This window comes from Theobroma cacao, chromosome 2 (assembly GCF_053813885.1).
Source record: "Theobroma cacao isolate CCN51 chromosome 2, ASM5381388v1, whole genome shotgun sequence".
NCBI lineage: Eukaryota > Viridiplantae > Streptophyta > Magnoliopsida > Malvales > Malvaceae > Theobroma > Theobroma cacao.
Genome location: NC_142640.1, coordinates 5,863,953 through 5,875,446, shown reverse-complemented (window position 1 = coordinate 5,875,446; position 11,494 = coordinate 5,863,953). Strand labels below are relative to the sequence as shown.

Below are 11,494 nucleotides of genomic sequence, written 5' to 3'. Positions count from 1 at the left end.
TTAACTGCTTGAACAGGTCAATTTGGTTTAGGCAAAAGCATTTTGCCATCCATTAACCTGTCTGCCTGATGGATGAATGTTTTAGTGCTCCACAAGGCAAAGACTGGCCACTAATGCTTTAACAGGCTTCCGTGCAAACAAGAATTATGAAAGCTTTACCACATCAATTGTATGCCTTCCTAGCAACATGCAAGAGAGACTGCTAAAAATCCAAATAGATTCAATTGGCACCCAGGACTGAACACAGCATGACAATGGCGACAATAAAATTCACTGGTGAGTTCAGAGGCTTGTGAAAGAGATTTTAGGAAGCTAATCATAAGTAGCAAGGTACAAGATAGATATATGCTACAAGCCATCTCAAACTCCCAGTTCTTTCATCGAGTTTTGTGTGTCACTTTTTAAGATGAGGAAAACACATGTATACATCAGATTTAGGATGCTTCGCTTCAGCATGCTCCCGGCACTTCACTTCTGATGTGGTACACATGAATGTTTGCATGCACACCTTGCACTATACTCAGTCCCCATCATCCACCATGTACGATATCGGAGGAACCAGAGACAAGGCCAACAATGATGCAAACAATTAACAAAAGCCAAGTCACAATCTTCGCGAATGGATTTAATAAAATGTGTCTAACTCATTAACATTATTAACTAAAGCTATAAATGAATGAACAATCAAAGATAAGGATGATTAATTTGAAAGATATAAATTGGCTTCACTTTCATGTGATCAGGTATGAACATATACAACAAATAAAAACCCAAAACAAACCAAAAGGTCAGAAGGAGTAAAAAAAACTTGAAATGCAGAAATTCTGTAATCTTCATGAATTAAGAAATGGTTTTTGGGCAGTTCCAAAGCTAAAAGAAAGAAGATAGATCCCAGTAACCAGATTGCAACATACTGCAAGTCTTCAATTATCACCAAACTCCATACAAGCAGAACAAGAAGAAAGTATCTAGAGATACAAAAATACAAAAAAGACAGACAGTTTTTGCCATCAATAATCTCTTCTAATAAACGATGCAAATTTCAGGAAGGCTAGGAAAGTCATACAGATTCTTCTCATCAAAATTGAAAAGTTCATGCAAGAGAAGCTAAACTCCACTGTTAATATCTCACAGTTTTTCACAGAGCAAAAGAAAAAAAAATCTCACGGTTTTCCAATGGAAGGGAACTGAGCAAAATATTAGAACAATGTAGTATTGAGAGGTGATAACAGCCTCAATCAAAATTACAATTTCAAGCAGGGGAACTAAGAAAAAAGTTCCAGCAACTATACAGTTTAATCTAAAAATCCCTAAAACATGTAAACAACAATCTCCTCACTCATGATACATCACTGCAAATAGTCCAAATATGTATACCAAAATAAAAAATAAAAACCCTAATAATCCAGTCTCTAATTTTGCCAAAAGCTGACAAAAAAGCAATTATGGGATTATGCTCACAGCTATACATCCTAATATTATCTCAACACCCAGAAATATACAAACTTTAAAGATAGCTGCAAACATACATGTAAGGAAAAGATATTCATCTCAAATTCTCAATTTTGATGTAGATATATTAGGAAACAAAATACCCATAAATCAATTGACAAAAAACAACAGATCAAGCAAAGATAGTGTTAAATCTAAAGTAAACGAACCCAGAGCATGCAAAGATACTACCTGGATGGTCATGGCCTTCTTGTTAGACTCAAGCTGACTCCCTATCAAAACAAAAATCAAACAAAGCAAATCTTAGTATGAAGAATAGATCTAACTAAAAGAGAAGTTTTTTTAGAAAAAAAAAAACCCAGAGAGATAGAGATAGAAAAGAAGAAAGGAGAAATATTACAATACCTTTGGCAGCAGCTTTTTGCTTTTCCATGTTCTTCTCACGTGCCATCTTGGATTTCTGCCCATTTCCTCCTCCCATGGTGGATGATAAGATGAGGGAAAAAGGTTTGATCAAATGGGATTTGAGGTTTTGAAGGAGAAGAAACGGAGGAGGGAGTTCGAAGAAGGTGAGTTTTAGAAGGCAGAAGACGGTGGAGAGATAATAAAATATTACTATAAAAAGGCGGGGAAGGGAAATGGGGAATACCGACAATGAAGCACCGCATACAAGAAGATGCGAATAAAGTAACGTCAGTGGGACATAAAGGGTAGAGGTTAGAAATCGCTGTTGCTTAATTTTCTTTCTTTTTTTTTTCTCTTTTTTTTGGAAATTACAAAAAGAAAAAAAAAACTAACAAGAGTTACCTTAAAATTTGCTAATAGTATAATTCTGTTGTTATTACCCCAGGTTTATTTACATTTAGAGTGTGTGAAATGGATAAGAAAAGGTTCTCTTTTATTGTTCTTAAATTTATTGGTTTTTGAATTCAATTCCTAATGATTATCTTAGAAAGATATGGCACTTGTCACACGTTGGATTTCCAGGGTGGAAAGACAGGATTTGACATATTTGTGCAAATAGAGGGGGCGGAGGCCCAAGGAAACTCCCCTCCCCTGGGAGAGTAACTGTTACATACAGAGGTAGGAAATTCAATGAATCTAAAAAAGAAGTATATATTACAACATTTTGTACAAAATGCGAAGTTGCAACCTACAACACCTCCTTCATGGCTTGCATCCTTTCCTCCTCTTCAGCTTTTTTCCAAGCAGCCTGAAAAGAAAGAATCAACAACTACAAAGTTCATTAAAATATGGAAAACCAATACCTTTTTCTGTTTTTTGTTGCAGGAAGATTGACATAAAGAAAAAAACAGAAGAAAAGCTGCTCATGTAATTCATTGAGAAACTTGCCTTGTCTCGTTCAAGTCTGGAGAAATGCGGGCGGATGGAGTTTCCTAAGCTTAATCCTCCCCAAGCTTCTTGCAACTCTCTCTCCCTTGCTTCTCTACGAGATACAGAGAATCTAATCTGGTCTCTTGGTTGCTCAGCGGCGGCCATCTTCTCTTTCTCTAGTCTTGATTTGTGTTTAACCAAAATTTGGTCCAGACTACCATTTTCATCTGTCGCTGGCACATTTACACCGCCCCTCTTTACCTTCACCTCTTCTTCATTTGCATTGAACCTCATTTTCTCTTTCTCTAGTCTAGATACATGCCTGACTAAAACTTTGTCCAAGCTCTCACAATCTGTGACATTGGTTCCTCGTTTTTTGTGGTTCCTAGGGTCTCCATAATTGCTTCCTGATGACAAGGCTTGCAATTTTTCCCTCTCCAACCTATGCACTGGCTTCACCAGGATTTTTTCCAGGCTATCTTCGCTTGGAATTCTGTCAACTTCCTTATTTGAGTTGATATTTTCTTTTCCAAGTACTTCTCCATTAGTGCAGGTAGCATTCTTCTCGAATATAACTTCCTTCTCCAAATTAGCCACCTTCCCTATCTCAACCATATCATTTTTCCTTCTGTTCTTTGCTTCCTCAACTTCTCTTTCTAGTCTTGAGACGTGTTTCACCAGAAACTTATCCAGGCTGGGTGCTTCCTGAATATCACCTTTCTTATGACTACGCAACCCATTTGACATCCCTCCCCTTTTTTTGCCATTGAGCTGATCATATGTGTTACCACAATTCCTTTTTGCCTCTTCAATTTCCTTTTCAAGTTTCGATGAGTGCTTAACCAATATACTTCCCAAGTCAGGGATGGCATCAACAGAAGTATCTCCATCTGAGCTTTTATGGTCCACTCCATCATCCTCTTTTAAATGCTTTTCATTCTCTTGAATCTCTTCCTCAAAATTTGAAGACTGCTTCACAGGAATATTCTCCATGTGTGGAACAGTCTCAGAAGAAATTATACCTGAATCATCAGGTTTACCAGGATATTTCCCACCTCTATCTTTAGACTCGTTCCTTCTGCTCCTGGCTTCTATGACCTCTCGTTCAAGCTTGGTCATGTGCTTAACCAAAAACTTGTCCAGACTAGGGAGTTCCGAGTCAATTTGTCCAGTTTGGCTAGTCTTTCTCACTGTTCCAGCTCCAATTGAAGACGTTCTTCTAGCAAAACTAAGAGCTGAAGCAGAGGGATGATCAGCAATGGAGCATGGATTCTGTAGCTTAGTGTTTTCTACTTCTGCTAAAGCAGCATTTAAGCCACAGGTTGCAACTATAGTGGCAAGTGATGAAAGTTCATCCTCTTGTAAACATTTAAGCCTCTCAAGCATCATTTCCACTAGCTTTTCCGTGTTAAACTTTTCAAGAGACTGCCTCCTCTTGAATTTCTTCTGTCTAGTCTCCACAGCTGACATCTTGCAATTGAACTCTTGAGACTTAAAACCATCTTTTTGAGTCACTGTCTCAAGTTCTGACCCTGGCTCTGATTCACATTCTGAAGAGAACTCCATTGACTCTAGATTGCTATCAGTGGTATCCGGATTCTCATTGATTTTCCTTAGAAGGTCTTTAAATTCATCTCTATCAAAAGAGGAACAACATGCAAGCCTCACGAATGCAGTCTTTACAGCTGCAGCCACTTGTTTATCTACCTCAAATGCCGTTTCAAAAGATGCCCTAACAGTATGAGTAGTAGAACCTGCTCTATGTACCAAAGATGTTTCGATCTGACAAGTACTCCGAGGACAGTCAGGAATATCATACATTATCACTCCCGAGGCAGTTGCTGATTCAAAAGCCTCTGCTGCAGTTTTCTCAGCTTTCAACAGCAGTTCTCCTGCTTCTTTGCTTTGAATTCTGCAAGATGAAAATGAATAAGTTGAATGGAAGGAAAAAAAACCAAATTCCTCATGTCTTGAATGCAAGCAAAAGCCTACCTGGCTGCTTGGAGTATTCTACACCAAGATGCTTCAACCAGTGCTGCTTTACGCGCCTCCATTGCCTTGTGAGCAGCCTCTCTCGCTGCCATTTTTTCTCTCAAAACCCTGCAGTAATGAGGATTTGAGTCACCTAGCGTCTCGTCAAGAGTTGAATTCATGCCATCTACTTCCTGATATAAGCACATTATTAACATTTGGTCAATAAAAGAAAAAAAGATGCAGTCAATAGAAAAAAAAAATGATGTATGGGATAATGGGAGACAACCTGCAGCATCTTTATTTTCCTTTTCAAGTAAGAATCAATTTTTTTGCGGGGAAACCAGTTCAGAGGAGAATTTTTGCGGTGTGGAGGCTTCTTAATTTGAGATGTAAATTTGTTAAGAGCATTCCATGCTGACGGGCTGGTTTCTTTTGGTGATTTATTCTGCACCATTCAGAAGAGCACGGTTATGAGAAGAAATGAAAACAGTGAAAAGTTGCGGATAGATACGTACATCTAGGCATTCTTCTCTCTGTTTCATTATACGCACACATCAAAGCACTTTCCAAGGCATAACTCACTCAGTTATACCACATTAATCATAGAAACATTCTTGATATGGCCCAGCAGAAAATTTCAATAAAAAAAAAAAGAAAAAACCAATAACATATCATCTAAAAACAGGTAATATTGCTTTTTCCTTTATTTTAACCTTAACCAATTATAAACTCATTTCACCATAATTCAGTTTCTTTTCTTAAGTCCTGTGATTAAAAGAGTTATGTAGCAATTAAACCTGTAAAAACCATGCGAAACAAATAATAAAAGAATATTAGCAGCGAAACTAGAAATTCGTCAATTAAATTAACCTTTAAAAGCCCGTTACCAAATAAAATCGCCTATTAGGGTTTTCGGGGTTTCAAATTCAGTCAGGCAAGCAAAACCCTATTTCCAAGCAAACAATATACACCACTCTAGTTCAAGAAATTGATTGAACGCAAATTCTATCAATAAAAAACCGAATCTTGAATCTGCTTCAGATATCCATCATTCAATCTTCCTTTCTTTTTTTATTAATATTTACCTTCCCAATTCTGGAAGAAGATGACGCCACAGACTCATCGGTAGCATCCCCTTCTTTATTCTGATGATCAACAACCGGCTCCGAGCTTTGCTTATATGACACAGAGATGCAATCCTCTAAGCAACCGAGATTCATTTTTTTTTTTGAAATGAATCAATGACAAAGAAATCGCAAAGATTTTGATGAAGATTGAAGGAATATTGAACAAGAAAAGAGTCAGAAATGTGATTTGGATCCTCCTTTTGGATTTTGAAAGCAAAAATGAGAAGAATGTATGCTAATTATCTGATTTTTTTTTAATTATGGGAGTATTTTTAAAAAATGGGAAACTAGCCGTTGCAGAGCAACAGGGTGCATTGGCCTCAACGGTCATACCCGGGAGAGTTGGTATCTTCTACACTCGTGTGCAGACTATGGTTTGTAAATTTATAATAGGGCGACACGTCGGTGAAGATACTGGAAGCTCTGAAAGTAATATTATAGTACCAATTCAGGATTCAGAACCTTTTAAATAGCAATTTATTTACTTTATTTTGCCTTGCACCGAAGAAATCCTCCATAGCTAAACCTTTGAGTAATACAGTGGACCTAGGTTTTAAGTTGTTTCTTTACTTACATTTGCCCATCTGTTACATTTTTCTTACACAAAAGCTGTACATGGGCGAGTCATGGAGTTGTTTGCCAATAAATAAAACAGAGTGAAGTGGGGTAAAGAATTATCCTTTCAAAACAGAGGTTTATGACCATTAATAACAACGTCGATAATCTGTGAATTTTACAGCAACTTATTAGTCATTTTGCTCTTGGTCTCTAATCCATTTTGTAGCAACCCATTTCTCCCCCTTGATCACCGGACAGCTTCCATGAAGAGACGTCTGCCATAATGTTGAAACAGAGAAAGAACATGAGAAGTAATAAACCATAAAAGCTAGAATGAGGATTTTACGAAGTTTAAACACAGGTAAGATGGGGAAACAAGAGGAAACCACTCGGAGTGTTTTAACAGCTAGAGAGTCTCAATGTTGTTAACACAGATCTATTTCATAAATCTCTTTACATGGGACTGCGAGCAATGTAACTTGGCCTAAATTTGATTTTCAAGTATGAAAATTACCCGATCAATTGTGCCATTCAAAAAAAGTGAATAGAATAAAAGTCCATCCCCCCTTCGAGGCTTTACTTTTAAACCGACGCATTGTCTATAGTTATAGCCTTTAATTCTCATGTCATTCTGCAACCAAAACAACAGGGTCAACACCAAAATTCAGCACAAATAGTTACCATGACAAAGGAAGGAGAGATAAAGCAAGTTAGTATTTCCATATCTACCTCAAAAGGGAACATTGTTTCTCCACCTTCTTCTACATCAGACAAATACAACAAGAATGACGCAACCTGCAAGAGAAGGTTAAATGTTAATTAAGCACAATGTTTTCATTCTTCAGCATTGACACTCACACAATGGCTTGGTGAAAATACAGAAAACAGGTTGGAGGAACAACATGGTATTCAAAACCTAAAATCATACCAAAGGGATCCAGAACTAACTTGCCACAAATATAAAGCCTCAAAGAATAACCTATAAACAAGGTGAGGCTAGCATAAAGATGCGTATTGGCACCATACTAAAGAAGAAAGAATTAAAATGCTATCAAAATAAGAGGCAGTTCTGTGACAGGAAAACTATCTTAAAATGATGTACTTCATACTTTTTGTGACGTCCGGTAATATGATGTGATTCAACTCCAGCATCTATTTCCAATTACTAAATAATTTTCAGTAGGAGATAAATAAAGACCCCAGCATAATTAATCATTCAATAAGAAAAGGTTTTATCGTCCCATTAATTATAAACACAAAATAGAACTCAGAACTTGTATATAAAACAAAAATAACTAAATTCTACTTATAACTATAGTATTTACACTATTGACTTATAGGGAAACAGAAAATTAATTATTTCAGATTACCCCAAATGAACATAAAAATTTCCAGAGAGTGTTATTAACAAGCTGTAATGATGAAGTTCACATAAAAGACTGTACCCTTTGGCTGGACTGTGGACCATATTCAGATGGATTGAATGCATCATAATGAGAATCATACTTCTGCCCAATCTCATACCGCAAAATATTAAATGCCTGCAATATGTAAATTTCAACTTAGAGCAATTCAAAAACAACCTATAAGAAAGATTTGCCATATTGAATTTCAACACAAACAGAAAATATACCAAAAATACTATTTGCATAGTATCAGTTTAAGTTAGATACTGCGAAATTTCTTAAGTTTGTGAAATCAGTTAGAACATATTAGCCATATTAATCACATAATTTCCAACAAACTAAATTATCAGGCACATTAAAATCAATAAAACCATCAAAATTCAAACCAACATGGGACCATTTATTTGACTATATTTCTGGGGAGGATATAATTAGAAGATGAGTGCTTTCCGCCCTATACAGGAACAGACCTTTAAACACCCTTAACTTTGCTGTATAATTCCAAGAACCTCTCCCCATCTCTCTCAGTGTTGAGAATTCTACATTTACTGCAACTAGCATAAGAGGATTTACCAAACTGTGATGTGTTTAAGGTGGTTGTTGTAAGGTACAAGCATATAATTACAAACAACAGCTACGTACGTAACATTCCAGAGTAAGTCCATATTATATGCCCAAGATGCCAGAATATATCTAAGGGAGTAGATGACATATATCTGAAAATTCCAAAAAAAAAAAAAAAAGACAAAAAGGTCACAGACAGGCAGAGTTATTAGCCTTAACAATTGGTTTGGTAAGATGATTATGATTAAGGTGTCTTTTGGAAGTTAAACTGATATTTTTAAAAGTAACATTCCCAACCCTCTGTCAGGCACTTTCACAGTGGCTCTTACTTTATATTTTCACTTAAAGTTTCAAACAAATAAAATGGGAAAAGAATCAGTGAAATTGATAATGCACTTGACTCATAGAGAAAGTTAACCGTGTTTGCTTAAACTTCTTCTCCAATAATGTCTCATACAATAACTCAACTTACAATTACGAGATAAATGATAGTTTCATCAGGAAAGGAACATGTACCTCTCCATGGCTCTGAGGGATGCTTGTAGCCTTTGCAATTTTTTTCTCAATCAAGTCCAAGGACCCAGTTTCATCTTCTGATGCACTAATAAAAGTTCCCGAACTGTTTCCAAGGAAAGTATACGTTAATAACACAAGTTTTTACTAGCAACACCAAGAAAGTGCGCTATCAGCATTCACCAATTGAAACCATTCACAGGCATAAGGGGCACAATATTATCTGCATGCACCTTGCTGCTAATTCAAATCAGTTAATAAAATCATTAACTTGTAATTTACCATTCAACTCAATATCAACAAGAAATTGATAATAAAACAGAAAATTATGACTTATAAGGGCACCTTGTTCTAGTGCCTTTAGTGCTTTCTACACTTTCTCCCTTGCGCAAAGCCAAAGTAGATGGTTTAAGGTTCAACTTTGCCATTTCAATTATACGATCACATTGTTCTGCAGTTGCAAAGTTGGGAAAATAGTAAGCTCGTGGTTTCCAACTTAAAACCTGCACCCAACAGGAAGCAAGCATCGAAAGTTAGTCCTTAGAAAAGGATGCTTGTAGACCATTTCTTCAGCCAGCAACCTGAAAAAAATTGCACAATAAAAAGTTCTTATTACTGTTTTCTTAGCATATCTTCCATTGGGGCAGTTTAACATGTTCCTAGCAGACCTCAAACACTGAATTCTGTGAAACATTTGTACATAAAATCCTTTTTCTTTTTCATTACTGCTTTCCATTGATATTTGAAAACTCCTGTTTAGATTTGGGCTAACACGCCTTTAGAAAATTTTAACTATGTAATACACACTAGAATATTGTTACTCATAGATCCGTAAAACCATTTGCTTGCATCTGTATCCTCCCATATTTATAGGTTTCTACCACAGATTGCAAACGACTGACTTTCAATTTTTGGGGTCATGGCCCATATCCCCATCTAAAATCCAAACTAATTTAACTAGGATAAGAGCTATCAAGTGCTATGACTGACGCAATTATCCCAACAAACGCATTTAGAATAAAAAATCCTCCAAGAAAACAACTCTACACCCAAATTAAATAATTAGTAAAAATGTTCATTCCAGATAATCTAACAATAACCATCTTATAATAATCAAAGCCATTATTCTAAATCCAATGCAATAAACGAAACATGTTATGAACAAAAGATGAGAAGCACCTGAAACGGAATAGATTCCATCGAACTATCCCCGGTTTCTCCATGTGGCATCGGATCACGATACTTCTCACCCTCCTCATGCACCACCTCAAGCCTTCTCAGCCTGGGTCTAATGATCGGCACATCCTATAAAAACCACCCCCATTAATCAACAGCAAAACCCAATTAGTAAACATTTGAAATGATAACATACTTACAAGTTACCTGAGAAAAGAAGGTGGAAGCAAACAAGCCACTGATGAATGAGAGTGAGCACAAGACAAGGGCAGTTGCCAACCCTAGCTTTCTCTTCGAGCTCTTCGATTTCCCTTTCATCTACGGATCTTTTCTCGAGATTTTTTTTTATTACCCACTGTTTTTCTCCTTTCTTTTTTTTTTTTCTTTGTCGAATTCTGTGGCTCTGTGTTCTTCTTCAGACTTCCAATTATTGTTGTCTCGAAGATGGGCTTTCTTCTTTCGTTTTTAATTATTATTTTCCCTATTTTTTTTGGGGGGTTTTAATACACTCCGCAGTTTCTTTGCTCGTGCTTAAGAAGAATACAAAGCGCGTCAATGGCGGGAGGGATTTTTCTTTTTCTACCTTTTCCTTTCTTCTCTTTGTCTTTGACTTGGAAGGAGTGGATTTACATATGCAATCCACTATAATTAAGAAAACAAAAATCGACCTTTTATTCGGGAGGTTGGTGGGATGCGAGGAGTTACCAGTGGACCAAACCAAAGGATTATAGATAAAAATTGCCTTTTACCAAATCTTTTTCCTAGTCGATGGAAAGAGATATCGGGTGAAGGAAAACGAGGGGTGCCCGATCTGATGGTGAAATCTTATCTGTTCGTATTGCAACATGTGACAACTTCGGATTCTTTTAGGTTTAGTCTTTAAAATGGAAAATTTTTGTTATTATGGATTCAGTAGATTCGATATTAAAATTTTTAAAAAATCAATTTTATTTTTCTCAAAAATTGAATCAAATCAAATTTTTATAATTAATCGAACTGATAAAAAAATAAAACTATTTAAAAATAAAATTCAAGCAGACATTTTATAACATTTTGACCAAATTTTAATGTAATATGTATAAATATAAATTTCAATAACATTTTTAACAAATACAACAATATTTTCAAACAATTTCAACGATATTTTCAAAGACAACCAACTTAAAAAAACATAAGTTAATATAAAGAAAATTCAATCCAACATTTCAAGAAATTCCGAGAGTAGTTTTCAAATTCCAACAACTAACTATAGTTTTCAAAGATTCTAATAACCAACAATAGTTTTCAAGGATGAACCTCCCATCATGACTTTATGCACATTCTTCTAAAATGTTAAGAAAAAAAATCAGATTAGTATAAATTTAAGTTAGACAAGCTTAATATTTTGTA

The 11,494-nt window shown here is 35.9% G+C and overlaps 3 protein-coding genes across 4 annotated transcripts; all 3 read right to left on the bottom strand.

The window, feature by feature from the left end:
- Positions 1–197: 197 nt before the first annotated feature.
- Positions 198–2,096, bottom strand: LOC108660939 (uncharacterized protein At2g23090-like). The gene is made up of 3 exons (XM_018115611.2): positions 1,858–2,096; positions 1,684–1,724; positions 198–514 (listed from the first exon to the last, which is right to left on the bottom strand). The coding sequence occupies exons 1-3, from the start codon at positions 1,931–1,933 to the stop codon at positions 395–397; spliced, it is 237 nt and encodes a 78-aa protein (XP_017971100.1). The 5' UTR covers positions 1,934–2,096; the 3' UTR covers positions 198–394.
- A 336-nt stretch (positions 2,097–2,432) lies between these two features.
- On the bottom strand, positions 2,433–6,071 carry LOC18608057 (myosin-2 heavy chain-like protein). The gene is made up of 5 exons (XM_007042535.3): positions 5,847–6,071; positions 5,048–5,206; positions 4,780–4,952; positions 2,806–4,699; positions 2,433–2,665 (listed from the first exon to the last, which is right to left on the bottom strand). The coding sequence occupies exons 1-5, from the start codon at positions 5,979–5,981 to the stop codon at positions 2,606–2,608; spliced, it is 2,421 nt and encodes an 806-aa protein (XP_007042597.2). The 5' UTR covers positions 5,982–6,071; the 3' UTR covers positions 2,433–2,605.
- A 497-nt stretch (positions 6,072–6,568) lies between these two features.
- LOC18608056 (2-oxoglutarate (2OG) and Fe(II)-dependent oxygenase superfamily protein) lies at positions 6,569–10,763 on the bottom strand. 2 transcript variants are annotated; one of them, XM_007042534.3, is made up of 8 exons: positions 10,313–10,763; positions 10,109–10,234; positions 9,275–9,432; positions 8,933–9,035; positions 7,892–7,987; positions 7,176–7,241; positions 6,961–7,077; positions 6,569–6,721 (listed from the first exon to the last, which is right to left on the bottom strand). In XM_007042534.3, exons 1-8 carry the CDS (start codon positions 10,421–10,423, stop codon positions 6,635–6,637), a joined length of 864 nt encoding a protein of 287 aa, XP_007042596.1. In that variant the 5' UTR covers positions 10,424–10,763; the 3' UTR covers positions 6,569–6,634. The 2 variants fall into 2 exon arrangements, with proteins under 2 accessions (XP_007042596.1, XP_088660199.1); XM_088804073.1 differs by having other exon boundaries at positions 10,306–10,762.
- Between the last annotated feature and the right edge of the window lie 731 nt (positions 10,764–11,494).